The 17,650-nt window shown below is 39.3% G+C and overlaps 1 protein-coding gene across 1 annotated transcript; it reads right to left on the bottom strand.

The window, feature by feature from the left end:
- Positions 1 to 185: 185 nt before the first annotated feature.
- On the bottom strand, positions 186 to 10,660 carry ttc21b (tetratricopeptide repeat domain 21B). The gene is made up of 29 exons (XM_080902575.1): positions 10,476 to 10,660; positions 10,045 to 10,174; positions 9,848 to 9,958; positions 9,577 to 9,743; positions 9,318 to 9,440; positions 8,937 to 9,094; positions 8,183 to 8,267; positions 7,966 to 8,064; positions 7,672 to 7,867; positions 7,477 to 7,574; positions 7,037 to 7,237; positions 6,709 to 6,838; positions 6,472 to 6,629; positions 6,007 to 6,231; positions 5,652 to 5,890; positions 5,153 to 5,225; positions 3,930 to 4,040; positions 3,707 to 3,845; positions 3,361 to 3,467; positions 3,024 to 3,212; positions 2,688 to 2,798; positions 2,514 to 2,595; positions 2,261 to 2,411; positions 2,019 to 2,180; positions 1,714 to 1,909; positions 1,186 to 1,410; positions 904 to 1,024; positions 747 to 814; positions 186 to 667 (listed from the first exon to the last, which is right to left on the bottom strand). The coding sequence occupies exons 1-29, from the start codon at positions 10,497 to 10,499 to the stop codon at positions 590 to 592; spliced, it is 3,957 nt and encodes a 1,318-aa protein (XP_080758701.1). The 5' UTR covers positions 10,500 to 10,660; the 3' UTR covers positions 186 to 589.
- Positions 10,661 to 17,650: the final 6,990 nt, after the last annotated feature.

Below are 17,650 nucleotides of genomic sequence, written 5' to 3'. Positions count from 1 at the left end.
ATGTCCATTAAAATGCTTACCGTGTGTCCTATTCTAGTCACGCTTGTAACTGTTTTTCTGTGTCAGCACCGGTGATGTAAACCGTCTAGTCATATTGTGTTTTCATTCTATTAGGCAGGTATCCATGCTTTCTGAACAATAAATCAAAGTTTGAAGGGGGATAAAAGCCAGGCCACAGCAACACCATATCTGAAATAACTTTATTTGGAGAAAAAGACAAAGACAGTTGTCTACATTTCTGTTTTACGCTTGAGAAAATAAGTCAGTAAATCACTATTGTTATCCAGTTATCATAGATTGTAACAGATGCAGAAGCACATTTACATCTTAATAAACTTCAAAGATACTTTCATACAGACTTCGTAAAGACTATAAACTGCAGGAGTTTTCTTTTTCTGTCTATGGAAAAAAAAATCCCTTAAGTTGTGCTTGAATATCTTTACACTTTTTCCCACCCTCTCTTTTGATGGTCAGCTACCAACTATTTACATGGTCAGAAAACTTGACAGAAAATTCAAAACAATACATGTGGATTCAATCAAATAGTTACAGAAAATATTTCTCTATCACAAAAAATACAGGTCCAACACTAAGATCTCAGGGAGGCCCGAGCTTTGTCCAGGATGTCCTTTCTTATTCTTGGATAATTTGGATGAGCAGCCAGAACCTGTGAACAAAAATTAACAAGATTAACAGGACAGAAACATGTTGAAGATATAAACTATTAACATCCAAACATGTCTCACCTTATGACAGACGTCTATGGCATCGACATATCGCTTCGCTTTCAAGTAGTTAAAAGCAAGCTTGTACCCTGAAATAAAAATGGACATACATGTTAGAAATGTGAGCCTTTGAATCTTTGTCCTTAGTAACAGAGCTAGACGTGCGACTTTGACATACCAATAGTTGGGTTGGTTTGATTTCCATGTTTCCAAGCCATTTCATAGTTCAATGCAGCATCGCGGAATGACTGCTCTTTTTCCATTATATAGCCCCTATATTCATATGCTTTACTGCATGACTGGGGAAGAAAAAAATAAAATAAAATAACTGTGCAATTATAAATTTACTTAAGTCAGTTTCTGCATAACAAAGAAAAAAAGCACACAGAAAAACAGATATATATGTTAACTGCACTGTCCTCATTTCATATTTCAATAGTGACGACATTTTCAGGCTCACCTTGTTATGGGAGATGCATTTGTTTAGGAGTTCCAGGGCCATCTCGTACTTCCCTGAATGGATGTAGATGTCTGCCAGGAGTAGCCAGCTTTTCTCAAACTCATCTGCATCAGCAATGCTCCAACTCATCTTAGCTACACGTTTGAGCTGGTTCCTGGCACGAGGAGTTTGCTTTAGCATCATGTAAGCTGTTGCCATTGCCAACAAGGCTGGCACATGATCTTTCTGAATGGAAACCAGGAATATCGGTGAGACGAGATGAATCTGACAACACTGCACCACTATGCCACTTCTAATTGTTTGCACTCAAATTGTCAATGGCTTCATTTATAGTTCCATACAACAGATGACATGTATGGATGACAATCCATTAACATTAAGCAAATATTAAATGAATACTTAGTTGGATACAGTGTAATGTACAGTGTATGTGCACAAAAGAGAGCCTGGAGAAAGAGAAGGAAGAAAAGCTTCTACTTTGGCTATAACGTCTACGAGAGAGTCATGCTGGACCTAGAACTTACTTACCTCATTGTTGGCAATATCTGTGAAAACACTGAGGGCTTTCTCTATATTGGCCTTCTGTTTAGTCGCCATAAGGCAGTAGTTCTCCAGGATGCGGAGCTGTACGTGTCCACTCTGAGTCTGAGGCTTTAACTCCTTCAGCAGCTTCTCAGCTGTCCTCACAGCAAGCTGCTCTGACTCCTGCTTCTCTGTAGAGTTCCTGGAGAGCGACACCAAGCAAATGCAAATCTGTTATAACAGAAGCTTACACTGCATAGTCTAGTATTTCTTCCCTTATGTATTACATTTTCTTAATTAAGACCACTTACCCAATTTCACCATCTAATGTCTCAAATAGCTCTCCTCCAACCGTGTCATTGTCAGGGTTTAGGTAGATTTCAATCATGTTATATACAGCATTTTGGCCCCAATCATTGTCTTTTCGTGCCTTATTAAAGTGTCGCAGAGCATCATTAGGTTGTCCTGTGTACCTGACCAAAAAGCACAAGTTTAGTCATTGAGTTTGACACAAATGTTCCTGTAATCTCTGGAAGACACTGTTGTAACTTACCAAAGATGAAGTCCTCTGCAGTAGTTAAACCCAGGGTCAAATCGAGACCTTGAAGAATGTTTTTCTGCCATATCAAGAAATCTGGAGGCGTCTTCCAGCTTCCCAGCCCTTCTCATCAATTCAATAAGACGTGACAGAATGTGGTAGTTGTCTGAAAACAACACATGCAAGATATTATGGCTTCCATTTAGACAATGCCAAATCACATTTGATTTAAAAAAAAAAAAAAAAGAGAAAGATGGCCCTGTTATACCTGGTGTGCGTTCAAGCAGTTGCTGAAAATGGAAAACTGCTTTCTCCTTGTTCTCCTTCCTAAGCATAATGTCTGCCAACATCTAAGGACAAACATATTTAAGACACAGGTTGTTATTTATGGTTCAGAAAAAGGTTATGGTCAAAACTGTAGTGGCAAACGATCAGAACAAACCAGAGTCGCATCTTCATTAAATTGGTCATTCTTCAAAATGACGCTGCACTGCTCCTGGCATGCATCAGTCTCACCTAAAGTAAGGTACAAGCATGCCAACTCCAGCATCACCTAAGAACAGGGGAAACATTCTAATAATGAAGTCGATGTACCAACCTTACTGGTACAGTAATGACTATATACTGTAATGAGTCATTTCGCCTAGATAAACCTACCAACAACTAAGATCACAATTTTAAATTTTAAAACACTTGGGCAAGACTCAAAAGGACACCAGTGCTTGTTACCCACAGCTGCAGTAAGTACACAGAACGTTTTTGATTCAGCTGCACTGACCTTGCGATCTGTCTCACAATACACAAGAGCCTCTTTGTAGAATTTGACTGCTCTCTCATAGCCCCTCTGACTTGTGTAGTGTTTGGCGATCTCAGCACAGATCTCAGCAGCAAGTTGCTTCTGCATGGGGACAGCATCAGGCTGCTCCAACTGCATGCGTTTCAGCACTTTGGCCTGTACATCCCGAGCCTATGAACAGAACATCATCATTATGGAAATAACATCAATCAGCATCATCATTATTATTCGAAAAAAAAAGAGACAAGTCTTACAATGGTTAAGATGTTTTTGTGTGTAAAGAGGACCAAGAGAAAGCCAAATGCCTGGGCCTACTTACTCTTTGTAGTGAAAGTATAGACTCCTCTGTTTTCTCAACTTTGTTTTGGACTTTGGCTAACAGGACCAGATAACGGCAGTCGTCTGAGAGCACAGGTAGTTGATTCACTGTGTGTAAAAAATGCATAATGAAAATGGCAACAATTAGTAAAAGCATTTTCAAAAAACCAACAGAGAAATGTTATGATTTGTTCTATAAAATCTAAGCAGTGTGGAATTTCCACAATCAACACTACCTGTATCGTCATGGCTATGGACAAAATATAATCATGACTAGGCTCTCTTGTTTATTTCACTGTTAACGTCAAGACTTCACTGTATATAAAATAGTGTGACGTCTTAAGCACCTTGTTCATGGGCCAGAGCATCATGCAGGACCCTTTCACAGCGCTCATATTGCTTCATTTTCATCAGCAGCTCTGCCAGGTCATAACGCAGGAAGTTCTGTTGCTCAGTCTTCAGGGCCTCTTCATAGTAATTTATTGCCTGTGTAAAAGCAGACTAGAGTCAACAAAAGACTGTCTCCACTTGACTTGTATTTTATCTTTTAAATAAGTTTATGACACAAACCTTGATGTAGTGATGAGTCTTCACCAGAGCCTTTCCTATCTTGCTGGCTAAAGCACCATCTTTAGGGTTCTTCTTCAGCGCTTGCTCGTAAGCCTCAATTGCTTTCTGCGGCTGAGGATAAACACACATGCAGATAAGCAGTGTTGCTTTAAGTTTTTGTAAATATTAGAAACGGCTATAAACACGTGGTAAACACTTTAGAAGCTGTTGCATGAGTAAGAGCTGTTAAAGGAAACTGAATCAAGAAACAATTTCTGATAGCCAGGTTGGGAATCTGCATTTTAACCTTCAATGATGTCATCTCACTTATCAACATAACCAAAATATGTGTAACACAAGTAATCATAGCAGGATTAAGCTGCCACCTATAAAATTATGTAGGTTACTAATCAGTTGAGCAGAGGATTAACCTGTCACTAGGATAGTCTGTTCTTTTCCTTTGTCTACCTTTAATGAAGAACTTTATGAAGAGACCAGCTGTTGTTGTTTAACTTTAAATGATAAGTGAGAGTTACGCTGCTGTTGTTAATCAGTGGTTAGTGTGTGATAATGGAGAACATGTCCTTGAAGACATTATAACACACTGAATTCAGCTGCTATTTGATGGAGGTGCGTGTGAGCTTGCAAATATCCGGTGCACCATATTCACGTTAAAAACAGTAGGGAGATGATTAGATGACTTTCTATGCTGCCAGTGATCCCTAGTGAATGTACATGAATCATGTGGTCTGAAAATACTTGATAAATTATTATGAAATTTGAGCATTACAAAAATGAGAATTACATTTCCTTTCCAGCAACAGGGATGACTATTTAGGATGACTATTTACACCCCCTCAGCCTCTGAGTCAGTTCCCTGTTTAAGTATTTAAAGATGTGATGTCCTGTGATTTTAATAATGTTATTCAAACTGTACACAATATTGTTCAAGGGATAAACTCTTGGTTCAGTAGCTCATTTCATGAGACGTGGCCTTTCCTAAACCACCTTAAAGTGGCTACCAAGCAAGGCTTTTAGGTTTTATAGCTTTAGCAATGAAGCTTTAGTAAAACTATGTTTCATCATTATGCTCAAAACTGCACAGCAAGTGCACAATCAGCCTTTTTGTTATTCTTGTTGTTCTCGAATACCTCGATTACATTAAGAACAAGCATTTTAAAGCCAAACTTGAGTTGGTTGTTATATTGTCCAAAAGACACAGATGAAACACATCTTGCACTTACTTCTTGAATCTTCATGTAGGCATCACCAAGTAAGACATACGTGTGAGAGCTGGGCAGCTTTTCTATCATTTCTCTGGAGAAAAAATAGAGGTATCATATCACATATGGCGTGCTTCATTATGCAGACAGATGTCTGTGCTGGTCTGTGATTCAGTCACACTTTACTAAGTCTCAGCTGTCAATAATAAGTATCATCTGAGACCAGTTTCAAGACTTGAGGAAACTGCTCATTTCCTTTCAGCTGAATGGCTTTGGTTGCCTTTATTTCATTTAGTTTAATCTTGTGATGTTATAAATTGTACTACAGACTTAACTTGATGACAGGTAGCAGCTGTTTTCGGAAGATATTACAAGGTTATGTCATCAATCAACTTAAACTACTTCAACTATTTCTCTTTAAAAATTCACATTGTGTTTCAGATAGTATGTGTCTTCATATATTAAACTAATGCCTAATATTTCTGTATTTTGCTCACTGGAGTCCAGATTTAGTGCTCACCTGTAACAGCTTGCATACAGGCGTTTCTCTTTTCTGTGGTTCAGATATATGTCTGCCATTTTCTCCTTAGCTTGGATGTAATAGGGCTGCTCCGGGGTAATATTTCTGAGCATACTCAGTGCCAGTTCTGTGTCACCACGCAGCAAAGCCAGGTCCGCATTAGCAATAGTGACTCGTAGCTCCTCAGGTGTTCCTGAAAACTCATTGATGGCATCCTGCATCACTTTTGCTGCTTCATGCTGAAATATGAAATCCATTCATGAGCTTATACTGAATTCTTCCATTTTTTGGTGTATGTTGAAACCCAAAGTAAGTGCACCAGCTTTGACTAGCCAGTCAAAATACACTATTTTACCTGTTCTTCATTGAGCCAAAGGGCCTCAGCTAATTCCAAGAAGACAGAGACACAGTCCGCAGAGCTCAGTTCTGACTTCTTGTTTTTGGACTTGGACGAGGATCCAGCTCTGCGGACACCTGGAAGATTCATGGCTATCTGCAATGTCTGAATAGCCTCAGTAAGCTCACCTGTTTTCTTCTTAGTCTGAGCTTTGATCAGGTGATACAGTGGGTGGTCTCGAATCTGGAATTGGAAAAAATTCAAGACTCCTTACTGTCATTATGCATGCATAAAAAAAATCAAGGCAATACTTCAACACTTCATATCCTATGACTGCTAGTGACAACGGCTTGCTTCATAAATATATAAGTTATTATAAAAATAGAACATTAATTATCTGGCAGCGGGTCAAATAAGCCATTGAAACAGTGTATTATACAGATTTAGCTGCAAATAAAACTGCGGTGTTGATGGTGATTTTACCTCAAAGTTATGGCTGAGGCAGAGTTCAAGGGACTGAGAGCACAGCCTCACGTTACCCTGCAGTAGATGGATCTGTGCCATTAACAGATGAGCATCTGCATGAGAAGGACACTGGTCCAGGCAGTGTTGTAAAGTACTCTGAGCAGCATCAATGTCCCCTGAATGAACACAGAAGCAATGTAATTTAAAAAGCTATCTAAGAAAAGTAAACACAAATCTTTTAACTGCGGTACTCACCTGACTGATATTTAACTTTGGCAAGCAAGAACACTGCTTGAAGGAGACCTGGCACAATTTTTACTACTTTATCCAACACAGTAGCACAGTGCTGGAGCTGAGGAGCAGCAGGTTGGCCTGGAGCAGGAGGCTTTGGCAAAAAAATAAAAAGTTTGTTTTTAAATGTATTGTTTTTTTTTTTAATTTTAAGCCTCATTATTATATTCTTAGAATCCATATCTGTACCCATGTATCTATTTTGGGAATGCACAAACTTGAGGCAAAGAATTCACATAAACATTTGTAGGACACACAAACATCCTGTCCCTTATGATTCTTCCAGCTGTACCTTGGCAGGGCAGAGGGCAAGATATTCTTTGACAATCTCCAACAGGAAGTCAGGATTCAGTTTCTCTAGGTACTCTACTCCAAGAGGCAGCCCATGTAAGGAGGAGAAGTGTGCATCCACTGCATCATTCAGCAAGTTGGTGACCTCTTCCTGTGACCGGTGGCGTTTCATTGCCAGCACAGCACGTAGGTATAATAATTCCTTTAACACATATATATTTTTTAAAGAACGAAAGAGAAATAGATATAAATGAACAGAAAGTACTGCAAAAAACTGACAAGAGTACAAGATGAATAAGAGGCATCACTGTGAAATTAAACAGTCACTCTGGAAAACAGTGAAAAGTCACTGAAAGACCCAATGAAGCCGCCGTTGCTTATCCTGCCAGAAGCCAAAACATTTGACCAGAATTTGCGTATTCCTGCAGAAAAAAATCCTACCGCTGATTTTCCAATAGATTGTTGAAACTCTGTCAGAAATTCCAACTGTTGTTCTGCATCTTCAAGATTTCCCTCTATCAGCTGGCAATGAATCATACCTAATTAAGGGGAAAAAAGTTATTTCCAAAGATATTTTTGAAATCTGTGACATACTGATCCAAATTAACATACAGAAAAATAATCTGAACACATTACCAGTCAAAGCAGAAACACTACTGTGATCCCTGTTGGTAAAAGGAGTCTTATACCACTTCATTGCCTCCTTGATTCTGCCCTGAAGCACCATCTGGTAGCCCAGCTCTGTGGCTAAGTCAGAATCCCCTTGTGCCAGAGAAAAGGCTCTTTCCACCATTCTGAAAGTCTGCTCAATCACTTTCTCATTTCGTCCACACTGTAATGATAATAATTAAAGAACAAGCCAACAAAGTGCTGTAATTCAATTAAATTATACCATTGTGATTTTAGAAAGAACGCTGAAAGTTGTCTTACGACCCGAGTGAAGGCCAGAGACATTTGGTAAAAAAGCTCAGGGTTGCGTGGCTCCAAAATCTCCAAGCTACTGATGAGGTTTGAAAGATGCTTTACTGACTGGGGACATAAAAACAATTTATACAAACTAATGAAAACAAATAGTTTATCTGTATTTGTGTCCAATTTCTGCAATATGAAATGAAAGTATGAATGTGTGAAAATGTGTAAGTTCTACCTCGATAATATTGCCGTCTCGGCATAAAGAATGCAGGGCTAACATCCGAAGTGCCTCCAGGTTATTTTTATCTTTCTGTAAAAGCCTGAAACATGACACAAGGAGATGTGAATAAAGTCCATCTCCTACACTTAATAAGGTTGGACTTCTTTTATTCGTAGTAATAGAATATCTGATACTGCTGCAGTAGTGTGTTGAGCTCCCAGGCAAATAACATTAAAGATAAAAAGACTTGTGAAGGCGTTTGAAGGATGTAATGAATACTGTTTGCTGCCTGCACCCCTCCCATTTCATAACATCACAGTTAAGGCACCACAGAGGCTCAGAACATGGTGCAACCTGAGAAATCACTCTTCCTCCTGTTCTGTAAACCTGAACCGCAACTCCTTGGAATTGTATGTCTTTCCAACACTTTGGCTCAAAGGACTTTTTATACTATGTGCCACTTGCTAAAGTCCAGGGGGGGTGGGGAGTGGGGGGCAAGCACAAACAATGGCTTAGTCAGTGTGCACTGGTTTGAGGCATCACGTTGGTGTTTCATTTGCACTTGAATGCTGAGCCATTTGTAAAGGCAAACTGTGTTTTCTTATATGCCTGGTGATTATAAATTTTATTGCACTTCCTGATCTTACAGAGATAATACCATTTTTTTTTAAGAAAAAGAAAAGAAATGAGCAGAAATAAGCTTGCAAAACAAAATGAAAGACTATTCCTACATTTGATTTGGGAGAAAGCTCTGAACTAGCTTAATCACCTGTGTGCTACATCTATGGTTTGGTCCCAGTCTTGTAGGCTCAGCAGCAGTTTCATTTTCTTGGTGAGAGCAGGTAAAAACACAGGGAAGCTCACAATCACTTGGTTAATGATCTCCAATGCTCCAGAGTAGATCTGGTGATATTCACAGTATTGTGCCTGGGATACATGAAGCATCACTGAGTGGTTAAAATCACTAGAATCATTACTAATGAGTAATCACAAACAACAATCTGTCAAATGAATAACTAAAATAATGATACAATAAGTAATGTTAGATTTACAGGGCCTGTAAGAACAACTAGAGAAACAATAACATGCTAACATATGTAGCTGTGGTTAAGGAAGACTATGTAATGTGGATCTGTATTTCCCATGTCACCTTTCCCATCATGGCGAAAACATCTGCTCTCTCTTTCAGTCCCTCATCAAAGTATTTCCCAGCCTTTCTGGCGTAGGCATCTTTACCAGATGTCACATCTATCCAGGCTTTGAGGATTAATCCCTAAAGAATACGTATCAGTCCACATTTGACAAACGTGCAAACACTTATCAGGCTTAAATGTTTTATAAAAATTGAAGAGTAATGCTGATTTCTCAAACTGAAACAATAACTAAATAAATAGATATGTCGATCTCACCTCTTTCGAGCCATTGGAAAGTTTGATCATTCTCTCTGTGTACTCTCTTGCCTTATCATTTCGCCCTAATAGCCAAAGAAAGGTGCCAGCATAGTACAGACTCTTGGGAGGTGCACTTTTACGATCCTCTTTTACCTTAGCATCAAATTCTTGAATAACTTCTCTGTCTGGGAACACAAAGAGACACATAAGACTGGAAGCACTTGTTGGCAATCCATTTCCACAAGAATCCATGGAAAAATAAATGGATGGTGTGAAAATGTTGTCTTACCTGGGTTTGTCTTTTTTTTCTCTGCATATACAAGAGCCATTAATGTGCAGAGAGAGAGCTCTCGATGATCTCTTATAGTGTCCAGTTCTACCTTAGCTTCTTGAATTTGATCTGTAAACAAATAATGACAGAAATGCACTAATGAGAGGCAACAAATCCGACCTGAAAACGTTTAATTAGATTTTTTTCGAGCTTACCTTGCATGAGGTTACCGTATGCGTGAAAGAAAGTATAGACAGCATCATTGCTGTACTTCTTTTGAGCAGCCGCTGCAGCGTTCACCGCGTGATTGAAATACTTCTCATAGCAATAGTACTTAATCAGAGCCTGTGGAAAAGCATACGGAGGACACCGTGGTGTCAGCAAAAGCGGTTTGTAAACCATTTTCCAACTAGCAGACCAAATATCAAATGCTAACTAAAATAGATAGCTCCTCTGTTAGCTAGTAAGCGCAACGGCATTAAACGTTAGCCGGTGCAAATGCTGTTATCACTGTTGAACTTTTTGGACAGAGATATACGTCAACCACACGTTATACATGTTACTTATGTTTCGTATCTTAGCTTAAATACGCCATTCACTTTCATTTGAAGCCTTGGACGGTGTAGCATTTATCGAATTTGCTTACCAGGGTTGTCTCTTCATCCTCCATGTTCGCTTCAAGTGGCAACAGTAACAGACTTCAGTATATCAGTTGGAAATGATCGGGAACTACACTTTATTTTAGGGTAAAAAGGATGTTATTGTACTGTTAGTTTGGGTTTTCGCCATCTTGCACTAACGCATTTACTGTTGCCTGGTAACTTAGGAGCGTGGCGAAATGAAAGGTAATTAATCCCTACTTTATTTCTGCCAGGCATTATTTTAGTCCACAGCTTCTTGTTTTTCCTTAGCATTCTAAAGTAAGAAACAGATCAAAAGCCTTACATTGTTCATATCCATTTTGCAATTTAAAAAGTATTTTTAAGAAAAGTCTTTCGGGCGACGACTGGCAAAGTACCAAAGGTATCTAGGGCGTGTATGAAGCCTTACAGACAATACTCGGGGTAATGAAAACATACTGTTAACGCCATTTTCACGTTTTGGACTCGGTATTTCCCCTTTTGTATCTCAAGGTGGCGCAATCGTCCCTTTTATAAAAAGTGATCTATTCTGCTGCCACTAGTATAAGCAAATTAACATAAGCTGAGTTTGTTCCAGTAAGTGTCAAAATATTTTGAACTGCAATTTTAAAAATATCACATACCAGTTTCACCACTTATTTAGTTGGTCCCACCTTCGAAGCTGTGCGTTTGAAGAAAAAAAAAAATAGAGCATGTGAAATGTAAAATAAGTTTAACCTACTTTGAATACATGGAAATGATGTGTGCGAGCTCCATGGATTGAATTACATTTTGATGTTACAGCTTAGGTTAATGCGGGTGTTGTGTGTGGCTGGCCTTCTTTTTGCTAGATCTTTACAGTTTTCCTTCACAGTTTTACATCAATTAAGGCTAATCTTAAAGTCTTACCAATTGTATTATTATTATTTGTGTATTATAAACTATAATTGTTCAGCTCATGCTAAAATTTCTCACCCATTAGCACATTTTTACTAAGTTTACTCTCTGCAATAAAAACACGCACATGCACACAGTGATAATTGGTGGCCCAGTGTTATGCAACACTATTCATCAGCTGTATGTAAGTATGCAGTGTTGAATCCACGGCAGGAGCATGGGTGCAACTGTTCCAAGAGAGACCTTTCCATGCCTTGTCAGATACTGTTTAGCACTGACTCTGGCACATAATCATTACTCTCTACAGCACACATCAATGGTAGAGTAAATCAGGTTGGTATTGAGCTCTGTGCATGTGCAGCAATGGGAAATGTCTGTGTAGTGCACCACACAGTTTTATTCACAGAGATTATTTAACACAAATGCTAAACAATTTTACCAAGAATTTAGCATCTATTGTTATTAATAGTACCTTTTGTTATTGTATAAATCCAAACAAAGCATATAGAATTGATAGTAATATTGTAATTGCACTTACATGGTAGAAAGTTGAGGTGTTGTACTTAGCAAAGAGCAATAAATACTGCACGTGTTGTTGCACATCCAGAGAATGCATCTAAAAACCTATTAGTGAAAGACGACGGAATATGGACCCCCTGGGATATGCTGCTATAGCATTCTAATGGCTGTATCCATTGTGGTTTGTACAGACCATTATTGATCAAAGCACCATGCCCACTAATACAAGCAGCTCACTTGCTAATGAGCCCTTTATTTCTTTTTCCACAAGTGTTAAGAAAAAAAGTTGCCTGAAATTTGATGATTGCTTTGCACTTATATGCATGCACTCTTTCCACCGCTTGAGTTATAGAACTCTGGCCTACAGATTGTATTTTATGTTCTGTTATGTTTCTTGAGGTAGCAGTCTGATTGAGGGTAGTGGTGACGTCAACACGGTGCTTCCCAGTATATTTTAAAGGCAATAAAATATTTTTAGACCTGAATACGTTTAATGCAATTGTTGTTTGGAGCAACATTGTACAAATGTATATGAAAATGTATATGAAAATGTTTCAACAATACTAAAAAAATAACAGTCTGAGAAATGTTATTGGTATTCTCATTATATAGACATTAACTAGCAGAAGGCGTTGTTTGATCCTTTTACTTTAGATACTATATCATGCGTACTAAAAATATAGGAATTGCTTTTGAAAATATTAACATATATCCCACAAATGTCAAAATTTCAAAATCCTGAAGATCAGTCTAATTTGAGCAGGAAGGCATAGCTCAGTTGTTTTGTGGTTGACATATTGTAGAAAACGAAATAAATTATTGATATTGAAGCCTGCTTTGAGTGGCCATCAAAGGTTAGTGTGGGTGATCTCTGCCTATACAGCTTACTAGGGCTACCTGTTCTAATGGTCATCCAAACACGTCCTTATTGATATACACGACCAGTCAAAAGTTTGGACACCCCTTCTCATTATATCTTTTTTTTTTTTCATTTTTACTACTTTCTCCATTTTAGATACATACTGAAGACATTAAATGAAGCAAGATATATGGAATTATGTAGCAAAGAAAAAATGATAAATAACTCTAAATATGTTTTATATTTGAGATTCCTGAAAATAGCCACCCTTTGCTTGGTTGGCAGTGCTGCAAACCCTTGGCCTTCTGTCAATGAGCTTCATGATGTAGTCATCTGAAATCATTTTCACTTCATGGGTGTGCCTTATCAGGGTTCATTTGTGGACTTTCTTGCCTTCTCAATGGGGCTGGGACAATCAGTTGTGTTGTGCAGAAGTTGGGTTGGTACACAGCTGACAGCCCTATTTGACAATTGTTAGAATTCATATTATGGCAAGAACCAATCAGCTAAGTAAAAAGAAACAACAGTCCATCATTACTTTAAGAACTGAATGTCAGTCACTCTTGAAAATTGCTAAAACTTTGAATGTGTCCCCAAGTGCAGTCACCAAACCATCGAGCGCTATGACGAAACTCACATGAGGACCGCCCCAGAAAAGGAAGACAAAGAGTAAGCTCTGCTGCTGAGGATAAATTTGTCTGAGTCACCAGCCTCAGAAATTGCAAATTAACAGCACCTCAGATTAGAGCCCAGATAAACGCCACACAGAGTTTCAGTAGCAGACACATCTCTACATCAACTATTCAGAGGAGACTGAATCAGGCCTTCATGATCAAATAGCTGCTAAGAAACCACTACTAAGGCAAAGCAACAAGCAGAAGAGATCTGAGAATGGAATCTACAATATGTCATGGAACGTAAGAAAAACCATTAAATGAGAAGGTGTGTCCGAACTTTTGACTGGTAGTGTATATTAAGGTGTCAGAACCTATCATTAAGAATACAGGGGACCTTGTAAAATGTCATCTTTAAGAATCCAGCATAAATATTGCTTTAAAAACCCTTAATATAGACCCAGAATCCAAGTATATTGTAAACACGTGGTCGTAGTTGGCATCTTCACCTGTGTGGGCACTACTGAAGAAGTATGGCATTTACTTAAAGTAGAGCAGGAAGTGTAGTGACAAGACTCCAGAGAAACCCAGAGAGAGAGAGTCCATATGTGGTGAACAGACATTGCGAAAGTGATTCAGCCTGGGTTTGACATCAAGCTTGTTCTTTCTTTGATGAATAAAGAAAATGTGGCAGGATTTTGGACATTATGTTCAAAGAACAAAATTTGTCATTCACCATCTTGTCAGCTATAGTATGAAGCACTGTCTTGTATTACGCTGCTCTGTCTAGGAGCCAGGCCAAAATGTTTGGAAGTATCTTTCGCCTGGCCCAACTTTGGCTGGGAAACTCTTAAGGTTCTTTGTTATTTGAAAACTTTAAGTGGGTGCATAAAAAGTATGTTCTGGCATGCTCTTCTTTAAGTTTTGTTTCAGAAGTAAGAGGGACTTAATAGTGTGTCTAGAGATGCTTCCATGTGTCTAATTGCTTTTAAAATCTGCCAACTCCTGCAAAGGTGAGATGCTTGGTGGACAAACTAAGAGTCTTCCTGTCTTCAGTTGGACTAGTTCCTTGGGTGAGTAATGAACATTTCCTGAAGGTTACTTTTAGACTGCTGAATAGCTTGCACAGGACCAGTTGGAAAGTTCTGAATAAACATTTGGGTTGATCTTTTACTTTTCCATTGACCATAGGATGTAGAGCAAATGGTGCTTTGGTACAATCTCTTAGAGCTGATCATACCTTATAGCAGTAGCGCAAAGATTATGTGAGGTGCCTTTGAGATAAGCGTACAAGTTTTGTGCTTATCTCATGGACTCTCATGGACATTAGTGAGCTGAGGTTCTTAGAAAATGTTGCATTAACCACTGTATTCCAATATTTAATAGTAGCTTGATAACTGTACCAGTAGGCAGCACGGTGGCACGGTGGTTAGCACTGTTGCCGCACAGCAAGAAGGTCCTGAGTTCAATTCCACCATCAGGCCGGGGTCTTTCTGTGTGGACTTTGCATGTTCTCCCCGTGTTTGCGTGGGTTCCCTCCGGGTACTCCGGCTTCCTCCCACCGTCCAAAGACATGCAGTTTGTGGGGATAGGTTAATTGGAAAATCCAAATTGTCACTAGGTGTGAATGTGAGTATGAATGATTGTCTGTCCTTTTGTGTTAGCCCTGTGACAGACTGGCGACCTGTCCAGGGTATACCCCGCCTCTCGCCCTACGACAGCTGGGATTGGCTCCAGCGCACCCCGCGACCCTGAAAAGGAAAAGCGGTAGCGAATGGATGGATGGATAACTGTACCAATTTCTGTGTTTATGTAACCACATACAGGGAGTGCAGAATTATTAGGCAAATGAGTATTTTGTCCACATCATCCTCTTCATGCATGTTGTCTTACTCCAAGCTGTATAGGCTCGAAAGCCTACTACCAATTAAGCATATTAAAGAAGGGCATCAAAAAAGCCAAACACCATTACAAAAAGAAGGTAGAAGAACACTTCTCCAACTCCAACCCCCGACGCATGTGGCAAGGACTCCAGACCATTACAGACTACAGGACCACCAAACCCTCCCCCGCATCCTCTGAGGAGCCTCCGTACTAAGACCACCAGGTACCGGAACAGCTTCTTCCCCACAGCTGTCAGACTCCTGAACTCTGCCTCCTGACATCTGACCCACGTTAAACTCATGGACTGAACATACACACACCCACAATGGACAACTGTACCCTCAAACACACAATAATAACATGGACTGAACCACCACTCACAACCACTAGCACTTTATATAGCCTCTGTAGAAACTATCTACACCCTCACTTATCTTAACTGCACTACTGTATAGCTCTGTGTAAATAATCATTCTGTACATTCGATAATCTTTAATCCTACAACTGTTTACAACTTGCACAGTTCCCATTTCTGTATAGCTGTGTATCTCAGATTCTGTAAAGTTATTTATTTCATATTCTGTATAGTTTTTCATATTTATATCCTGTTCATAGCCTGTACATAGCTTGTACTCACTACAGCCTGTACATACTTATAGTTATAGAATATTCACAACATACTTCATACCGTGTACATTATAACATACCATAATAGACCCATTTCTGTAATATACTCACATATCTATATTATTGCTAATATATATTGTAATATATCTATATCACTAAAGCATTTCTGGATGGATGCAAACTGCATTTCGTTGCCCTGTACCTGTGCTTGTGCAATGACAATAAAGTTGAATTCTATTCTATTCTATTCTATTCTATTCTATTAGGTGATGTGCATCTCTGTAATGAGAAGGGGTGTGGTCTAATGACATCAACACCCTATATCAGGTGTGCATAATTATTAGGCAGCGTCCTTTCCTTTGGCAAAATGGGTCAAAAGAAGGACTTGACAGGCTCAGAAAAGTCATAAATAGTGAGATATCTTGCAGAGGGATGCAGCAGTCTCAAAATTGCAAAGCTTCTGAAGCGTGATCATCGAACAATCAAGCGTTTCATTCAAAATAGTCAACAGGGTCGCAAGAAGCGTGTGGAAAAACCAAGGCGCAAAATAACTGCCCATGAACTGAGAAAAGTCAAGCAGCTGCCAAGATGCCACTTGCCACCAGTTTGGCCATATTTCAGAGCTGCAACATCACTGGAGTGCCCAAAAGCACAAGGTGTGCAATACTCAGAGACATGGCCAAGGTAAGAAAGGCTGAAAGACGACCACCACTGAACAAGACACACAAGCTGAAATGTCAAGACTGGGCCAAGAAACATCTCAAGACTGGTTTTTCTAAGGTTTTATGGACTGATGAAATGAGAGTGAGTCTTGATGGGCCAGATGGATGGGCCCGTGGCTGGATTGGTAAAGGGCAGAGAGCTCCAGTCCGACTCAGACGCCAGCAAGGTGGAGGTGGAGTACTGGTTTGGGCTGGTATCATCAAAGATGAGCTTGTGGGGCCTTTTCGGGTTGAGGATGGAGTCAAGCTCAACTCCCAGTCCTACTGCCAGTTTCTGGACAACACCTTCTTCAAGCAGTGGTACAGGAAGAGGTCTGCATCCTTCAAGAAAAATATGATTTTCATGCAGGACAATGCTCCATCACACGCGTCCAAGTACTCCACAGCGTGGCTGGCAAGAAAGGGTATAAAAGAAGAAAAACTAATGACATGGCCACCTTGTTCACCTGATCTGAACCCCATTGAGAACCTGTGGTCCATCATCAAATGTGAGATTTACAAGGAGAGAAAACAGTACACCTCTCTGAACAGTGTCTGGGAGGCTGTGGTTGCTGCTGCACGCAATGTTGATGGTGAGCAGATCAAAACAGTGACAGAATCCATGGATGGCAGGCTTTTGAGTGTCCTTGCAAAGAAAGGTGGCTATATTGGTCGCTGATTTGTTTTTGAATGTCAGAAATGTATATTTGCGAATGTGGAGATGTTATATTGGTTTCACTGGTAAAAATAAATAATTGAAATGGGTATATATTTGTTTTTTGTTAAGTTGCCTAATAATTATGCACAGTAATAGTCACCTGCACACACAGATATCCCCCTAAAATAGCTAAAACTAAAAACAAACTAAAAACTACTTCCAAAAACATTCAGCTTTGATATTAATGAGTTTTTTGGGTTCATTGAGAACATGGTTGTTGTTCAATAATAAAATTATTCCTCAAAAATACAACTTGCCTAATAATTCTGCACTCCCTGTATACACCTTCAGGTAGAGTGCTGACTGGCGAAACAGGTGATAAATAGAAATGGAGCCTTACATTTATTTTACATGTGTGTGTATATAGGCCTATATTAACCAA

This window comes from Rhamphochromis sp. 'chilingali' (assembly GCF_963969265.1).
Source record: "Rhamphochromis sp. 'chilingali' genome assembly, chromosome: 14".
Classification (NCBI taxonomy): domain Eukaryota; kingdom Metazoa; phylum Chordata; class Actinopteri; order Cichliformes; family Cichlidae; genus Rhamphochromis; species Rhamphochromis sp. 'chilingali'.
This window is presented reverse-complemented; position numbering and strand designations above follow the sequence as displayed.

What these genes read in the sequence shown, in the direction of transcription:
- ttc21b (XM_080902575.1), bottom strand. Translation starts at nt 10,499, where the DNA reads ATGGAGGATGAAGAGACAACCCTG. An exon ending in CTCTGGCCTTCACTCGGGTC is followed by an intron (nt 7,868 to 7,965) that starts GTAAGACAACTT and finishes TTATCATTACAG; the next exon opens with TGTGGACGAAATGAGAAAGT. An exon ending in TAGTGTTTCTGCTTTGACTG is followed by an intron (nt 7,575 to 7,671) that starts GTAATGTGTTCA and finishes CCCCTTAATTAG; the next exon opens with GTATGATTCATTGCCAGCTG.